Here is a 19,260-nt window from a genome sequence, read left to right as displayed (position 1 = left end):
CTAGATTCCAAGATCTATTAAATTAAAGTTTCCATGTCTTTTTTTATTATTTTGCATGCAATTTATACCTCTGGAGCCTAGTATAATGTTTGTTTATACAATAAACTTCATAAATTATATATAAAATTTATACCCCTGGAACCTAGTATAATATTTGTTTATGCAATAAGCTTTATACAATAAAATCAATATAAGGTAAAATAAAATACAAATTATATTAATGTCTTTTCTTTGACTAAATGCACAGAATGCAAAACTCATGGATATTTCAAAGCCTTTTTTTAGAGCAGCAAAGCAGAATGCCATATAAAACCCAAAGATTTGGAATCAGAAAAGACTAGGTTTAATTTCCAACTTCACTATTTATTGGCTGAGCAGCCTTGGAAGAGAGGCAAATCGAACTAGAACAGGAAGTGTCTGTTAGATCTGATATATGAGGTGGGCTTAGGTAAAATGAATTAAGAAACTCCTGACCTACTCCAGATTCATCTGGAGGCGATACAATGAGGCTTTCATAAAGGTCTTAGGAAGATAAGTCTCAGAAAGGAACACAAAGGGTGGTGAAAGGGCAGGAGAAACTTCCCTGGTGTTTTTGCCAAATTCTTCTCTTGAGACCATTGAAGGTGCCTTTTATTCCCCTACCCAGGGCATTGTCTCATGGTTTTTATTTTCCTCTCATCTTAATTTTTTCCTAAGGATGAAGAGCAGAATACTCCATCCCAAAGAGGAACCTACAACTTCAATTCAACTACTTTCTCAAGGGGTGCCCAGCTGTTCGTTCATGGTCAGTCCTCTACTTTTGTGGACTCTATTCTTTACAAGTCCAGGGAGAAAGAAGAGCTGACAGTATTCGTGAAAAGGTGGAGAAACTTGCCCATCTTCTTCTTGTCTATATACTTCAGGGTTCTTTTCATTGTTAGACATGATTCTATAACTTTTAATTAAGGAATCTTGGAGTGAATGCTCACTGGTTGGAGTGTAAATGTACTAGTAAAATGAAATGTTTCTGTACTTTATAAAAGGGAAGAAACAGCCGCTTCCCCTCTCCTCTTTCAGAGTGTCTCCTCAGAAATATAATGGAGCAACCTTTTCCATTCTACAGTGCGAGGCTGCTGGCTTTCTGACCTTTGGAAATATAAACACACACTTCTGAAATAAACTCAGGGTTCTTAACAATAGATATAAGAGACAAGGTGCATCAATTGGTCTTTCAAGGAGATAGTGTTATTTGTTCTTTTTTAAATGTACTAGTCTACATTTGCATGAGATTCTGTCTGGTCTTTTTAGTGTGTTTCACAAACTGGCTACAATGTGTATTGTATTCCGGATATGCTTATTCAATACTAAAACTGCTTTCTTTCTCTTCAAGGTTTTGTGGAATGACCTTTGTTAGTAGGATTTTTGTTTTCCTAATGAAAGTAGAGATTTGGCCATCCATAGATCCAGTCTGGAGTCCCATTTCATTATAAATGTCTCTTGTCTTATTACCTTAATACCATTATGTAATTCAATTTATACCACACCGTGACTTCTAATAGTTATGGTTATATACATTATTTTATGTATCAACTAGAGGCCTGGTGCATGAAAATTCATGAAGGGGGGTGCCCTCAGTCAGGACTGCCCCCCTCTCACAGTCTGGGAGCCCTCAGGGGATGTCCTACTGACAGCCAAAGTCTCAGTCTGGCCTCCCTCTGTGGGAGGTGACCGGGCTGATCAGGGGAAGGCCACCCCCATCACCCCGCCACTGCTGCCACTGCTGGCTGCCACGCTGCCTGCCCTCGGCCATCACAGCTGCTGCAGCTTTGTACAGAAGGACATCCGGTAGGACATTCGGCTGTCTGGTCTAATTAGCATATTATGCTTTTATTATTATAGATAAGGAAAGAATCACTGGGTTAATTTAACTTGATTTTTTAAACTTTTTTTTCTTCAATTCTCACCTGAGGACATGCCTTTTTAAAATTGATTTTAGAGAGAGAGAGGAAAAGGAGAGAAAAAGAGAGACACAGAGAGAGAGAGAGAGATCTATGTGAGAGAGAAACATCATTTGTTTGCCTCCCACACATGCCCATACTGGGATCGAACTCACAACCTAGGTGTACCCTGATCAGGAATCATCCCTCAACCTTTTAGTGTACAATGATGCTCCTACCAACTAAACCACCTGGCCAGGGTGTTGATTCAACTTTCTGTATAAATAAATTCTTTTCTGTTTTTGTGCAAAACGTGGCAGAACGTTTGGAAGTTATGTTTGAAGTCTGACTTAAAAATAGAGTACCTGATAGCAGAGAATGGAGGCATCTTAGTACAACGAGAGGCTACCCATCCATGTGACTACCCCTCTGGAGATATGGGGCAGCCATTGAGATGCCAAAGGCAGGGGAAATAAAAATGGTTTAAATATGAGCTCCAAATCCGTGGTCACAAGAAAATATTCTGTGAATTACTGCCATTGAATTGCAATCAAGTTGCTTTTTACATGGGCAATCTACGTAGTATGTTCCAGAATCCACAGCAGCAGGGATGGATTTATAACAATGTCAATGATTCTCTAGGCTAGCAGGCAGGAGGCCAACTGGAGTGGTAAGGTACGTAAGCGTGCCTGGAAGAATTAGGTGCTTAGTAACATCTGCCTCTCTTTCCATTTCCTTTTAAATAATACTTTCCTCCCATCCTATGAAAATGAAATATGCTTTGGTCTTATCCCAATACTCCCTTAACTTGTTTCAATAAAAAATACATTTCACTTCTTTGTAGAACATGGTTTTCATACATAATCTGTGTATTATGTCTATGAACAAAATTCCTATGTGTAGCTGATGAAAGGCAGATATTTGATGATACTCAGAAATAATTTACCACTAAGTCTTTGTTTTATGAATCTTTCATCTACATGCTTTATTTATATCATATATTTAAATGAGATAAAATTCTATTGGTTCAGTATATTAGACTAGATAATCTCTATGTACATTTATAACGAAATGGGACTCCAGACTTTTTTCACATCTCAAAACTGTATACACTTCCAGGACAGTTGAAATAAGGAATCAATCTAAGGCAAGTTATGCCATTTAAGCAGGAGATCTGGAATAAAAGTTCAGTTATTTATTTCTTTATAGAGTCTAACAATATGACTTAATTAAAAGTAGGCCACATGAGGTTACTAATGAGAGATAACTATAAAGTTGAAAAGCTATAATTACAAGATAAATATTTTTTTTGTTTATTTCAAAGTTTTCCTTGATTTGATAGGGTAAGAGGGATTTTTTTAAAAAGTTTTTATCATTCCTTATATAGTTAGTTGGCAGTTGGACAAAGAATGATGTCAGATAACTACTTGATGTCTAATAGTAACATATTCAAATTTATGCACTTTGGACAGACTTATGGGTCATCAGTGATCCAGTTTCTTGATTCTTTTAATTTCCACCCCCAGAATCCAAGACTTAGGTTATCATGAGTGAAATAAAGTTGTTAAAAATAAGCTCCAGCCCTAGCCGGTTTCGCTCAGTGGATAGAGCATCGGCCCTTGGACTGAAGGATCCTGGGTTCAATTCCAGTCAAGGGCACATACCTTGGCTGCAGGCTCCATCCCTGGCCCTGGTCGGGGCATGTGCCAGAGGCAACCAATTGATGTGTCTCTCTCACATCCATGTTTCTCTCTCTCTGTCTCTACCCCTCCCTTCCACTCTCTAAAAATCAGTGAAAAAATAGCCTCAGGTGAGGATTAACAAAAAAATAAAATAAGTTGCAGATTTTCAAAAGAACTGAGTTAACACTGACTATGTCTATTAAGGCATTTATATTCTGTGCCAAGTTGATTTCAAATAAAATGGAAAAATGCACTTTAGATAAATGCTTTTGTCAATTATCCGTAGGGATTTACCTTCCCTTAATTCTTACATATAACCTTGGAGGAAGATTTCAGGCTCAGTCTCACAACTTAATCTTGACATCATGCATCCTTTCTTGAAACATCTAACCAACTAAAATATGCCAGGTACCCTCAGGCTCTAGATATATAAGAAGGTCAATATAAGTCATTTGAAGAATTAAGCAGCCTACCAATAGGAAAGTGAGTAAGAGCATGGACTCCAAAACAAGACTGTTAGGCAAGTGTAACTTTGAACAAGAGACTGAACCGCTTTCTGTGTCTTAGTTTCCTCATCTGTAAAACGAGAATATCAGTACTCTCTAAGTCATGGAGTTGCGGTGAGGTGTAAAATGATATGGGTACAAAACTTCATATTGTGCTCAACACAGGTAAGCTATTACCTCTCATCATTCCTTCTATGTGCTTTCCCTATTGAACAGCTTTCATTTCTATCCAAAATTCCATCGACTCTTTTTACTATATGTTCACATATGCTGAACCTTACGGGTTAAATGCACCATCCCCGCTGATTCCTTCTTATTTCTAATTTTAAGATTCAGTTCCTGCATCACTTTTATTGGGAAGACCTCCCTGCTCTCTCTTTGTAACTAGGTCAGATGCACCTCCATGCTGTGCTCACAGCACTTTCCTTTTATTTCTAGCAATGGACCTTATCTGTCTGTATCTCATCAGATTGTAGCTCTCTACAGGAAAGGACCACAGTGAATTCATGTTCTTATCCCTGTTAGTGCAGGATCAGGCTGATAATTGGTGCTTTTGAAAGCCTAAAAAATAATGAATGATGCTATTTCTTCTTTAGAATAATTGGCAAACTAGTAATTATTTAAGAGTCCAAATACATATATTCTTAGGGTCTTATTATTATAATTATCAGTTGAATGCTCACTACATATGCAATATACTTGATCTTTCCCATTGCCATGGAAATGGAAAAGATCAAGTATATTGCATTGGTCCAGTTATAAAATAAATAAAGTCACAGGGCTGTAATGTATTGCATGATGACTATAGTTAATAATACAGTATTCATAGTTGAAGTTGGCAGGGAGTAGATCTTAAAAGTCCTCATTGCAAGAAAAACATTTTTTGTAACTATGTGAGGTAATGGATATTAACTACACTTATTATGGTGATCATTTGTCAATATATACAAATGTCATATCATTATGTTGTACATCTGAATAAACTAATATGATGTTATATGTCAATTTTACTTCAATTAAAAAATGATTATTATTGTGACCAATACTTTCAAGGTTAATGGTTTTTACATTTCAAAATTCTAAGGCCTTAAAATAACTAAGGCTTTTGCACACATAAGAGATATCTTTACCCAGGATAAATTGTTTTAATTTTAGACATGTATATATGAGTCCACTCTTGAGCTTTAGGGAGTAGTGGGAGAATAAATAGAAGGTTTTATTCTACTAAGAAGAAAAGCAATCATATGGCTCAAGGAAGTCAGAGAGCTAGCCAGCCAGGGAGCTGGGGAAACAGCATTCAGACAGAAATGACAGCAAATGCAAAAGCCCCGATACAGAAGTGTGAGCAGTGCTTTGAAGAAACATGAAGGAGGCCAGTGTGGCTCAGCTGTGTGGTAGAGGGAGAATAGTAGAGAGGTAGGGTGCATAGAGGAAGATTAAGTAGAACATCATAAGATCTTTGGCATTTATTCAGATTTAGGAAACCACTGGTAGATTTTGAGCAAATATGTGATATAATCTTACATATGCTTTTAAGACTATGTTGCTGTGTTCGGAAGAGACTGGAGAAACAGGGGAGGGAAGAAACTAGTTGGGAGATAGGATAAGAGTTCGGAGATAGCCGGCAGCCTAGATCAGGGTAGAGATGTGTTTATATAAACAAATCCAATGCCATTAGGGGAAATAAATCAAATGATGAATTTTAAGGGAAAATATGAATCAGTCACTGTTTGTGTTTTATTACTTTTACCTAATATTGAATCAGATTATGGATAAGAATGATAGAAGATAATTTTGTTTCAACAGATACTTTTCAAAATATGAAAAATAACAAGGGAAGAAATCATTTTCTAAACACATTTTTATATCCAAAGTGAATTGCAGGTATATATATATATATGTATATATATATATATCCTGTTCTGCTATCATTTAATGTATGTGACAGTCTCATGAGATAATCTGCAGTTTCTCATCTCCGGGCAGGATTTAGCATAGGATGATATCATTTTGGATCTACTTCTGAAGAAAATAATCTCCCAGTGTCCGACATAAGCTCTTAAAAAGATTTTCTTAAGATTTCAAATGTATGTTTAATCCTTAACAGTGATAATAATCTATACTCTAAAATAGAAAAACTTGGTGCATTCTTATGGTTCAGTTCAGGTTAAAAAAATATTTACTTAGGGCCTCCTTGTATAAATTAACATGCTTCATGCTAAAAGGTAATATGTGTCCCAAGACTTAGTAAGTTTATGTTGAGAGACTAAGGTAACACTAAGGCAATATTATAGGAAAAGGAAAATATGTATGGTTGTATTTAAAGAGTTTGCAGAGTATGATCATGTTTATTTTTATATAAAAATAAAAACTTTATCTCCCTATTTTGGCATTTGCTAATCATAGTCCAATAGTCCCTACTTATGTCTTCTAAAGCAAAGCCTATCAGTCAGTCAAAATCTCCAAAAAATCTTGGCATGAAAAGCGGCAGAGTGTAGCCATCCAACACTCAAACACTGATGAAGTTAGAAATAGCAGTATAAGCAAAGTAACACGTGACAAAGGCAATTATTAGAAAAACCAAAAGTAATACGTATCGGGAACACTGAAGAGAGGGCTATGGATGTGACATACTCTTTATCTATTATTTCAGGAAATCAATAAATATTGTCTAGAGTTGGTGAATCAAGAAATGGAGCTTCATATGTTATGCAGGGTCACAGGTTGGCCCATTGGATCAATTAGAAACAGAACCTATTAGAAGACTCAGCTGAAGAATAAGAGAATAGAGAAAATGACCATTGCTTTAAATGGTAAGCTATTCATATTGTATTTTAGTTACAGCACTTATGCATATTTTACTTTAGTAAAAATACAAAATTTACCTTAATTAAAAATAATATATTCTTATAAACAACAAACCCTCTTGCGCTAATGCATATGCTTTACACACTAATTTTGACTCTTAAACTATTAAATCAATAAATCTAAAAGTCAGCCAGTCCTGTGTATTTGGGATTTCTATGCAATCACTATGAAGGAAAACAAATAGATATGTCTATCCTTATTAAATAGAAAAAAAACAACACCCTAAAATGTATTAATCTCTCCTTACTGTGTGACATTAACAATGACAGGAACAAATGCTTTAAACAAGTTGCTTTATATAATTCTCCTAACAACCTTCAAGTTATACAATATTATCTCACTTAGATATGCAAAATAAATAAACTGAACAAAATTACAGAGTTGACCCAGTCTTTTTGCTTATTTTTAAACCATTTTTTAGAGTTTAATATATCTAATTCTAAAACATGGATTTTTTCTTCAAATATACTAGAAATTAACAGTTGTGGTTATATTTTTAACATAAATGTATCTTAGTTTTGCTATAATAGTGTAAAGCATGCATTGAATAACTTTTGTTTTCGATAATACCTGGGCATTATGGTTAAAAGTCAAGTGATATCCACTTAATTGATAAAATGTTTTCTCTTAAGAAATTTAAAAATACCAAATTCCTGCACTACCATCAGAAAGAGGTGAATATGTAGCCATACAATGACATTAATCAATTATATTTAATTAATATTAAAATGACAAAAATATATTAGTTCAACTAAAATATAACATACAATGCATGTTTTCTAGTGATATGCTTATTGTTGAAATTTTACTAGGTCTTCTGTATGTGTTGTGTTAATTAATTGAGTCTTTACAATAACTTATTAAAATAAAACTATTATCAAGTTTTAGAGATTTAAAAATCAAGATTCAGCTTGCCCTAGGGCCTAGGCTATAAGTACAGTGAGAGGATTTGAATGCACATCTATTCTTCCCTCTACAATGTCTATAGATATTATTATTCAACCAACATTGCATAATATACTTAATTGGGCTTTAAATGAGCCCATAAAATATTTTTTGTTCAGAGGAATTTATTTGTATATGTTATGGCATATTCCATGCTGAAATTGGCATTGGTATGACCTATCAATAAAAATTAAAAAAAAAACCACTATTCAAAAAGAATAAGCTTATTTTAGGCAGGTATATACTGAGTGAATGCAAGCTAAACTCTGGTTCTCTTGTCTTTCTTACCTAAATCAATGAAAGCCATCTATTTAATCATTTATCCCAGTGTTTAACACCTATTTTTTTTAATCTATAATTTTCTGTATCCTTTGAGTTTTCTCCATCAGAATTTTTGGTTATTTTTTTGTCTGGCTCCCAAAATTTCCCAAAGTTTCTTAATGATCACTGACAGTATATTTAAAAAAGTGCTTTAAAATGTTTTTCTGGCTTAAACAGATTTCCCTTCTGTATAACTCTAAATTATAAGACAATATAATCACTCTTTTTCTTAAATTTCCTATTAACTTCCACGCCATACACTGATTTTTTTTCTCTTTGTGAGGATTAAATCCAAAGTAATTTTCTTTTTATTCCCTTCATCTTCTGGTAGATGAAATCATCAATTAAAACCAAGAACTAAGCAGCAATTTTAATAACAGAATGACCATTTAGTAGATATCTACCTTTTCTTTATTTCTTATAACAACATTTTGAAGTAAAAAATTTCAGTTTTCCCTATTGTTTAGATTAGAGACAATAAGCATAGAGCAGTGAAATAACTTGTGTTTGAGTTAGAAATCACACACATATAATTCTAACACATGAATATTACACAACTAGGAAAAATTACCATGTGTATTAGACACAAAAAATCCATATTTTTAACCATCCGATCAAGGTTGTTGGGTGTATTTTTTCCACTAACATTCATAGTAAGAAATATACTTTATATCAATGAAAACATAAACACCTACATAAAGACACACACCTGTGTATATTTATTACATTATATTTATCTCTGTATATAACCAAAAACAGTTGCATAAATATTATACTTATTCTTACTGTGTTCTTTGAATTATGGTGTTTTTCTGTTCTTCTAATTTTCTTTATTTTATTTTACTAAAATTTTATATCATTTGTAAAAATGCTAGCCATGACCCAGTGGATTGATTTTATGACTCATGGTGGTGACCCATAGTTTGGAAAGTCGGCCCTAGATGAGATCATCTCCATGGTCAATATAGTACAACAAATCAGAATCATTCATCTGACTAGAGAGTCTGTGATAACTTTCCATAGTGAAATCACTGTCTCTCTCTCCTTACTGACTTTTTCCCCATTGTCTCTATCCTTATAAATATAGTTATATCCAAACATGATTTTTGAATGTGCAATAGTATTTTTTTCTTATGTAATTATTTTATGTAGTTATAATATCCATCTCCAACAGCTTGAACAAAAAAATCCCCATGGTCTGCAATAGAACTCTCTGTCATTTTATTTTAAGACTAGAGGCCCAGTGCACAAAAAATCGTGTACTCGGGAGAGGGGTGTCCCTCAACCTGGGCTGCACCCTCTTGCAGTCTGGCAGCCCTCAGGGGACGTCCAACTGATGGCTTAGGCTTGCTCCTCACAGGGAGTGGGCCTAAGCTGGCAGTCAGACATCCTTAGCACTTCTGTGGAGCCATGATCCCAGCTTCTGGTGGAGATCCCCCGTTGGAGCGCACTGACCAGAGGGCAGCTCCAGCATTGAGTATCTGGGCCCTGGTGGTCAGTACGCATCATAGCGACCGGTCATTCCACTGTTTGGTCAATTTGCATATTAGCCTTTTATTATATAGGATGTCTGATTTTCATTAAAATAATTTCTAAAGCATTCTGTGTTTGACTTTCTGCTTAACACTAAGATATGGGTTTTTGGAAAGGCCAAAAGTCACCAGTTCCATAAAGTGGTGAACTGATCCTTATTTTGGAAAATACTTTAGGAAATTACCCAGAAATATATTCATAAAATACTGAATCACCATCATCAAAACCTGCTTCACTGTTAACTGGGGACGTTCACAGTTTCCCCTCTTGTGCTCACTGGACGATCTCTTCAAAACCATTCCCAAAGAGCTGTTCCCTTATTGCAGCTAACTGCTCAGCAGATTTCATTCCCCAAGTGAAGGTATTATCTGTTTCAGGTGCCTCTCTGATCAGTAATTGCCTTAATCTCAAAAATATTATATCTTTCCCCCTTAATTGTATTTATAGTATCAGAAGTCTCCTGGCTATGATCATTGTCTGATCCTTTGTCAATCTGATTCTGGTACCTTGGTTTTCACTAACTTTGCTGGAGCGCATCTGGCAATCTCATACCTGATATTATGTCACTGAAACCAGTTTTAGGTCCTTCTCCATCCTTCTATGTCTGTGAGTTTTCCTTGTTCTACTGAAGCTACCTAAGGAGCTCTGATTTGGTTTTTGCTTTTAGACAACCTAATTCTTAGAAATATATATTTTCTATGTTCCTATTTCTATAAAGATTTACCACAAAAAGATGATACTATTTAAGTTGTTGCATTTATCTCCTTCTGTTGAAATATCAGTTGTATTATGTTTGTTCCTTATTTACTCATCCAGTATTTTCTAGGTACCTAATGATTTCAGGGAATCCTCTAAGTCCTGAACACAAATGAACTAAACAGGCCCTATTGGTGCTCTCAGTTAGCTCACCTACCATAACATACACATTGTTTTAGAGACACCTGGGAATATAAACACTTTCCAAAGCCATGTCTTTATTGAATCCAATTTAAAAATCTTTGATAAAATCTGTGCATTGCTATTCCACATTTGTAGGTTGTATGTTAACTGGTTGATATTTTTAAAGTACAGAACTGACTTTAAACATTTATTGACTCTTTCTAATAATAATTATTAGAAATATATCTATTTCTTACCATGACAGCTTGGTAAGGCTCTATTCCATCCAGGTCGTCCATCATCTCCCATGATACAGGTGAGTGTTGAATAACCTTGAAGAACATAACCAGCATCGCAGTAATAGGTGACTGTTGACCCTAATTTATAATCCATCCCAAGTCTGGTGCCATTCATTATATTGCCTGGATCAAAGCAGGACTCTCGGAGTTTTGCTGTAAAACAATGTGGATATAAAATGAACTGTTTTACAATACTGTTTTCTATGCAACCTTTAAGATTTCTTCATTATTATCACTAAATAGAAAGGAAAACAGCAGCACCCTTTCAGCCTCTGAGTGCCGAAGTAAAAAGCAGCCCTTAACCGTATTTGACATTTTGTTAAGTCATACCCATTAGTAAGAGGATAAAATTCTTTCCTGTTTTTCTCATTAAAATTATTGTCTAATACATACAGTTAAACATAGGGTTTTAGAGTTCATTATAAAAAGAAGCAGGGCTTATTTCCTTATCTAATATTCCTTTATTAATGTGCACGTATTCCATGTTACCACTGTCTATGTCAAGCTCAGTTCATTTCACCACTAAGAGGAAAGTAAAAGGCACTTTTTTTTTTCTGTCTGGAAAATATTTCTTAACCTACCTGCTTTATGATTCCCACATTTCCATCAGAGGTCTGTCCATTATAAATAGCAATAAAATCTTTATATACCCAAGCCAATATCTTTTTGGACAGAGAAACTATATCAAAGCCAAGCACTTTCAAAGCTAACAGCGCCAGACAATTGTAAAACTTAAGTTCATTCACAACAAAGGAACTGTTTTCTGTGCACCCAGATAGTGAACTAAAAAGAAAAATATGTAGAAAAAATTTGCTAGTCCGTACATTTTGAGAATAGGCACTAGGACACTTTGTTGTTAAAAGATCTGGTAATACCTTAATATTTCCATTTTATTATTATAATTTAATTAAGAAATAATAGAGAAATGTGCAATGTAAGGACCATCACAAATTCAGCATAACAAGTGTGATTTTTTTTTTTTACATTGGAGTTTATCTTAGTTAATGGGAAGTCAGAAGACGGGTATATCTCTGGATATGAATCATGGCATCTTGGGAATTTAAGTCAACAATGTCTTGGTGGTTGGCTATTGAAAAAATTATATTAATATGTCCAAATCTAATTAATTGCAACAGAAAAGTATATTTTTTCTATTTATAAAAGCTTGCAAAGTTTAAATTACTTTAACATTTACAAGAAATGATGAGAAATTTGTGTTTTAGGAAGAGCACTATGAAAGATTTCTACCAAATCAACAAAAGAGTGAATGTTGAAACCAAACACTTCAATGATTTCAAAAGATTATCAGAGGAATGAAGGCCACTTTCTTCCTTCTTTCTTTCCAGCGAATACTTACAAGCCCCACTGCCCAGCCAACTCTGGAAATAGAGCAGTGGACAATCAGAAAATATTCTAGTCCTCATGACACTTGCAGTCTATTGAGAATTATATTAAATAACTTGTAATTGTGCTGAGTTTGCACAAAAGGGGAGGCATTCAGGAACTTACCTGAAGAATTGACATGTAAACTGAAGATTAAGAAAGCTGAGTTGACTAAGTCTCAGAGAGAGGAGAGTCATGAAGGGGAGAAAGTGTACTGGAGTGTGCAAGTCAAATAAACCCAATTCCTGAGTTTCAATCCAAAGCTAAAACACTTGATCTCCCACAAGTGTATGGGCCTGTGGAGGTGCATGCATGCGTGCATATGCATGTACACACACACACACACACACACACACACACACACAATTTGCACCCCATCTATTATATTAAGACTTCACTATAAAAGTGATTTCCCAATCCAATAAACTATTTTTCTTCCCAGATAAAATATCCACACAGCACTGTTTTCAGATAAGAACCAACAGGGTGAATAGTAAATTTAGTCACTAAGAATGGGGCTTTAGTCTTGGAGGGTTGGTTTGCTTATTTTAAAGAATAAAACCTCACATTGAGTCTTTTTTAAACAAGCATAAAAACACAACATAATTTTTAGGCAGAACAGCAGCCTAGCATTTATAGCCGGCCTTCATGAAATTGAGTTAAATCCCTTGAGGGAAAGGGAAGGATTGAAATTACTGTTTAAAAGGATTAATCTCCTTGACAGGCCTAAGGACCAGTGGGCGTGGGCGGGGCCTCGGGGCTGAGAGGCAGCCAGGGCTGCAAGGGCTGAGCCCCTTGCATGAATTTCATGCATCAGGCCTCTAGTTTTGTTATAATAATACAGTATCACTACTATATCAGTAATATATATATATTTACAATTATACATTTTAAGACCCACTTATTAATATTACGTCTAAATGCTCTTAATATCAGAGTACTGTTCAAACTCTAAATATTTATTCAACTATAAATTTGTTAATATTGTGCTGCATTGAAATTACAAGGAAATAAATGGAGACTAGTCTTGACTTAAACTCTTTGGGGACTTTGCTTTCAAATCAGTGAAATATCTTTCCCTCACCCCACACTTCTACTTCTCTGCTCCAGTTTACGCTTGTCTACAACATTAGAGCATTTCTATCATTTGCTTTATGTAAACATAAAGTGGTATTTCTTCCAGAATCCATATTAGGCTTGTGTTTTTGTGATATTCCAATATAGCAGTCATTCGTTATTCAAATACTTTGTATAACTACAATGTAGTTGCACACAAACAAAAATAAGATTCAGTGTCTGTCTTCAAGGGGGAAAAGGAATTATAGACATGAACACAAGAAATGGCAATTAGATTCTGGTATGAGCTGTAATAGAGGTAGGTGCTGGACCTATGGCTTTTTACTTAATGGCCTACTACCAGCATTATTTAGAGTGAGTCAGGACTTAGAAGCTTTACATTTTCAGTGCTAACAGAAATCAACAGGTTTAAGTCAAGGTATAGGACGTATTACAAATGATAATGGAAACAATTTATCCAGGGCCTCCATGTATATGTCAGTTCATTTTGGGGGTATACATTTTATCTTGAAAATCCTGAGGTTTTTGTCTGTCTGTGCCAGAATTAAACATGAGGGCCACTTTATTAACTTTACAAAATTAGTCAATTAAAGAGGTAACAATGTTTTGAAATAAAGATAGGAAATAGGGAGGCTGATAAGAAAGGCAGACCCTGGAGACCCTGAAGTGGGGAATGTAATTTTCCCAGGAATGAGCATTTTGAGGACCAGTCCAGAAAATTAAATAACTTGTATTTGGGTTCATTGGTTGATCTCTTCTCTCCCCTCTACCCTCCCCTGCCTTCCTCTGAGGTTTTACACTCTGTGTGATGCTTCTACGTCTCTGGGTCTATTTTTTATTCATCAGTTTATGTTGGTCCTTAGATTCCACATATGAATGAGATTATGCGATACTTACCTTTCTCTGACTGGCTTATTTTACTTAGCATAATGCTCTCTAGGTCCATTCATGCTGTTGCAAATGGTAAGAATTATTTCTTTTTTATAGCTGGGTAGTATTCCATTGTGCAGATGTGCCATTGTTTTTTAATCCATTCATCTGCTGATGGGCACTTAGGCTGTTTCCAAATCTTAGCTATTGCAAATTGGGCTGCTATGAACATAGGGGTGCATATATTCTTTCTGATTAGTGTTTCTGGTTTCTTGGGATATATTCCTAGAAGTGGGATCACAGGGTCAAATGGTAGTTCCATTTTAACCCAAGGACACAGATAGTGGGTGGTGAAGGCTTGAGTGGGTAGGGGAGTGGGAGAGGGCAATGCCGGGGGGAGAAGGCAATATGTAATACTTTCAACAATAAAGATTTATTTAAAAATAGACTTGAAGCACTAAATAAAAAAAGATATTTTTATATCTGCAATTCATTATTATACAGGGTATCCCAAAAATAAAAAGTTGTTATACACTTTAACAACTGATAGCTCAATTTTGAAAATGAAATGTATTTTAATAAACACTGCCTTTATAGTTATTCATAGTGTGTATATACATTGTTTGGGACACCTTCCTTCCCTCCCTGTCTTTCTGTCTTTCCTCTTTCTCCCCCTCCCTCCCATTCTCTCTCCCCCCTGCCCACCTTGTTTGCTGCCTTTTCTCCCTCCTCTCTTTTCCTCTCCTCTCCCTCCCCCTCTCCTGCCTGCTCCTTTACAATTGGTCTTATTTATAAGCCTGTCAATGTGCAGATATAACTAGCTATTCCTAAAGAGGCAACTTCTCATTTATAACATGCAGGGCAGAAATGTATCTTCAAGGTTTCTAATATTTCAATAATATTATGTTATGATTCTAATTACAACTTGATTTAAAACAGAAAACTTATCAATTAAATAATTATCAAACAATTACTATGCATAGGCAACATTCTAAGGTACTAATTGTATAATAACAAATAGAGTTCTTGCTCTTAAGAGGCTTGTATTTTAGTATGTTAGAGAGTTAGTGAAGTAAATGCTGGTGCACATACAGAGAACAGATACAAAGAACAGATTGGTGGTTGCTAAAGTTCAGGGTCAGGGGTGGGTGAAATAGATAAAGGTGATCAAAAGATACAAACTTCCAGTTATAAGATAAATAAGTCCTGGAGATGTAATGTACAGCATGGTGACTACAGTTAACAATACTACATTGTGTATATGTGAACGTTGCTAAGAGAATAGATCTTAAGAGTTCTCATCCAAGAAAAAAATTGTAACTGCGTAGTGATGGACCCTACCTAAACTTATTGTGGTAATCATTTCACAACATATACATATATCAAATCGTTACGTTGTACATATAAAATTAATAAAATATCATGGGTCAATTATATCTTAAAACATATGTGGAGTTTCTGAAACACTTTCTCTGCTTTTGACAAAATAAATTGGTTAACCACTTCTGAGAGTAATTTGGCAATATGGACTTAGATGGATTATGGAATTAGATTAGCCTTTGATTCAATAACCTCATTAGAAAGGCACTCACATATATACTGAAAAAGGCATATACACCAATTTAAAATATAAAATATGTTTATAGGCATCCTTAGGCATTGTAACATTAATTCATTTAAATACTTGCAGAAATATTCTAAAATATAATTTTCACTATATTTTATTATCTCTATTCTGAATATTGACATATTTAAACATCTTTAGACATTTTTGGAACATAATTATCACTATAATTTGTTCTCTTTATCACTGATCATACTCTCTGAATAAAAAATATTTAAGTGAATATTCAGCTTCCAAAAAAGTAGTTTTTTAAAATTATTTTGTGGTTTCAGCCAACTCTCAGAGTATACTAATTGTTAATTTGTTTGCTGATACATTTCCTTTGGTAGTAATTAGGGAAATACTAATTTCCTCCTCACTGATAGGAAAAGTCAGAGTTCTTTTATGAGATGAACTGTAAGTAGCCTGTGCTGAGAAATGCACAGATAACCACTGACAATGGCCACTGAAGAGTTATCCTCCTGTAGAAAATACAAGTGAAACCATGATGCTGAAATCAAATGTTCACACTTACCTTTATATTCTAAATGAAATCCAGTGTAACTCACAGACCCATCACTCCGAAAAGCCAAATGCATGGTATTGGAGCTGCTTTCTATTCTCTCTGGTAACTTGCTATCTTGAAAACTTCCAATTAGCGGGCTATTGCTGTCTGGCCCATCGTGTATATAGAGGAAGTCATAGTTTGGTTCTATGCTGAAACTAAAAAAAAAAAAGAGTGAGAGAGAAGGACATGGAATGGCTATTACTAAGATGTATATATTCAGATATTAATGCAGTCAATATCTTTAAAAATAACACCAGACCCTGTCAAAATAAGTTAATTGGAAATTTTGTCTGGCAAAATCACACTAAACATGAATATCAAATCAAGAGTGAAAAACAGAAAAGACATCTTAATATTTTCAAATATTTCTAAGTTAGCATTGTGACTACAGGGAATGCAAATGATTGTAAGGCAAACAGTTTAGCTGATGAAAGGGTATAGGATTTGGAACCAGAGATGCAGGTTCAAGCTTTGCTTCTGTCCTTGTTAACCTATATAACCTTATGTAAGTTACTTTATATCAGTAAAATGTGGAGGACAATATCTACTTTATTTTATTTAGATATTTTGCTTCAAAAAATGAAACTTCTTTTTTTCTTTATCAGTGATACTACTTTCCCTGAATTTCAAAATTTATAAGCAGCTTTGCTGTTTTAAAAGTCAACTCTATATGTCATATTCAAACAAAAGTTTGAGATACAAATTTGCATTTAAATTACACAAATGAAGCACTGTACATTGCATTAGGTATGCCTTTTCTTAAAATAAATATATTGTATTATTTTATAACTTAATGTAGGAGAAATCAAACCAATAAACTATTTGTCAAAACTAAATAAAGTGCTAATAAAGACACTTTAGCATGTAAATTATTCCAATTATTTTAATATTGCAAATTTGCATATTACATTTGCTCAAGAAGTCTTCAGAAGTATGAACATTGTTCCACAATGTTTATAGAACCCAGATGTTTAGAAGGCAGAAGATATGTACTTTCCTGGAACACTGGAGAGTACATTCTAGAATCTTTTGTCTCCCTCTTAGCTCATATTGTGGCAGAGAAAAAATGGACTTAATCGGGTCGTTAAGAAAAGCCAACAAGTTTATGACAAAACCAGTAAAGCTTGCCACTGTTGAACAATCATTAGTGGAGAAACTATTTTTACAAGTTTTATCATCCTTGAATTTAAATAAGAAACTTAGGTGGGAGATATTTCCAAATATACTGGATTTATAGAAGTTAAGTTTACAAATCAATTCTAATCCTTTCTGTATGCATGTATAAGAGAGAGGAATCCAACTAGCTTACTTCTCCATAAATAGTGGTGAAGAAAGACTGGGATAATTAGAGGTTCCCAACCTTTCCACATATAAGGGAACCTGTAACATAAGAAAAATTGGGGCACCACCGCATTGCTATATTTTGTTTTTATTTATTCATCAGTTTCACCAGTCTAATTCAAGTAATGGCTCAAAACCTTTCAGTAAATATGAGGTCTAAATTTTGATAACTTTTGTATAATATAGCAGAAAATGGAGAATAGGGCCTTATTTTATTGCTGACTACCCTTGTTCTGGGGTAAAACACAACCTTTCTGAACTTCATCTCTTTCAACATTAAGATTTCATGAGGCCCTTGCTGGTTTAGCTCAGTGGATAGAGCATCGGCCTGCGGACTGAAGGGTCCCGGGTTCAATTCTGGTCAAGGGCACATGCCTGGGGTTATGGGCTCGATCCCTAGTAAGAGGTGTGCAGGAAGCAGCCAATCAATGATCCTTTCTCATCATTGATGTTTCTATCTCTCTTTCCCTCTCCCTTCCTCTCTGAAATCAGTAATATATATATGAATGATTTCATGCGAATTGCAACCCCCTTGTCTATCCCACTGTTGGGAAATCACTTGAAACAACTGCTTTGTAAATGACGTATTATAGCGGCGTGTATTATCCTTGAAGGCCAAAAGCCCATTTAAGAATGGATTGCAGTACTTTTCTTTTTAATTTCTAGTTTGGGGTTAAATAAAAACGTCAAAATAATGATTTGTAACTTCTTTGAAAATGAAAATAAAACAAAAGCAGTTGTTGTTTTTTCCTAGGAAATCTCCAAATCTTAACTATAATGATTATTTTTCCTGGAACACTGGAGAGTTCATTCTAGTCGTACATTGATTTTACAAGGCGCTTTCATAAATATTAACTTGGTTTTATCAATAATCCTGTGGTATAGGGAAGGGATTATCATTTTCCCAATAACTATACTAAGAACATCAGTAGTTTCCTTACGGTCACATAATATAACAGCTGGAAATCAAATTTAGGTCATGCACTTCCTGTAAAAAAGCCTTCTACCACTCATTTTAATTAGAATAATTTTTATAAGTAAACTAAGTCTTATATTATACATTTTCATTCTGAATACCTGTACTGCTATTTCTTTGACTGTAAAAATGGGAACAATAACAATACTTACCTCAGCGAGTTTTCCTATAGCTGGGTGCTGGCATTACACTAACATCATCATCATTGTTTCTTTGTGACCAATGAACAATGTATCACTAAAAATTATAGAACTAAAAATTCTATACATTTACAATGTTTTCAAATATTCATGAATTTAAACTATCTTTATTTTTTTAAACCTAGCTCCGATATATTAGAAAATGCATATTTAAGCTTGCTATTTCACATAACTACCAAGCAGGATTAACACACCAGCAGAAGGAGGGGTAGTGTTAATAGAGCCCATGTACATCAGTCTTGGACACTGAATTTAGTAACATTTCTGCTTAGGATGTTTTGGACTTGCTGATA

At 34.6% G+C, this 19,260-nt stretch overlaps 1 protein-coding gene across 2 annotated transcripts in view; it reads right to left on the bottom strand.

Annotated features, from left to right (window-relative positions):
* CSMD3 (CUB and Sushi multiple domains 3) overlaps positions 1-19,260 on the bottom strand; it is an 857,474-nt gene that overhangs the window by 205,658 nt on the left and 632,556 nt on the right. For both annotated transcript variants that reach the window (XM_070391936.1, XM_070391937.1), the window contains 2 exons: positions 16,418-16,605; positions 10,908-11,102 (listed from right to left, as the gene is read on the bottom strand). In XM_070391936.1, coding sequence (XP_070248037.1) covers positions 10,908-11,102; positions 16,418-16,605 — 383 coding nt within the window. The remainder of the gene's footprint in view (positions 1-10,907; positions 11,103-16,417; positions 16,606-19,260) is intronic.

Source organism: Myotis yumanensis, unplaced genomic scaffold (assembly GCF_028538775.1).
Source record: "Myotis yumanensis isolate MYYU_CA2020_CCGP unplaced genomic scaffold, mMyoYum1.0.hap1 SCAF_15, whole genome shotgun sequence".
NCBI classification, from domain to species: domain Eukaryota; kingdom Metazoa; phylum Chordata; class Mammalia; order Chiroptera; family Vespertilionidae; genus Myotis; species Myotis yumanensis.
The sequence above is the reverse complement of the archived record's forward strand: the minus strand, read 5'-3'. Positions and strand labels throughout refer to the sequence as shown.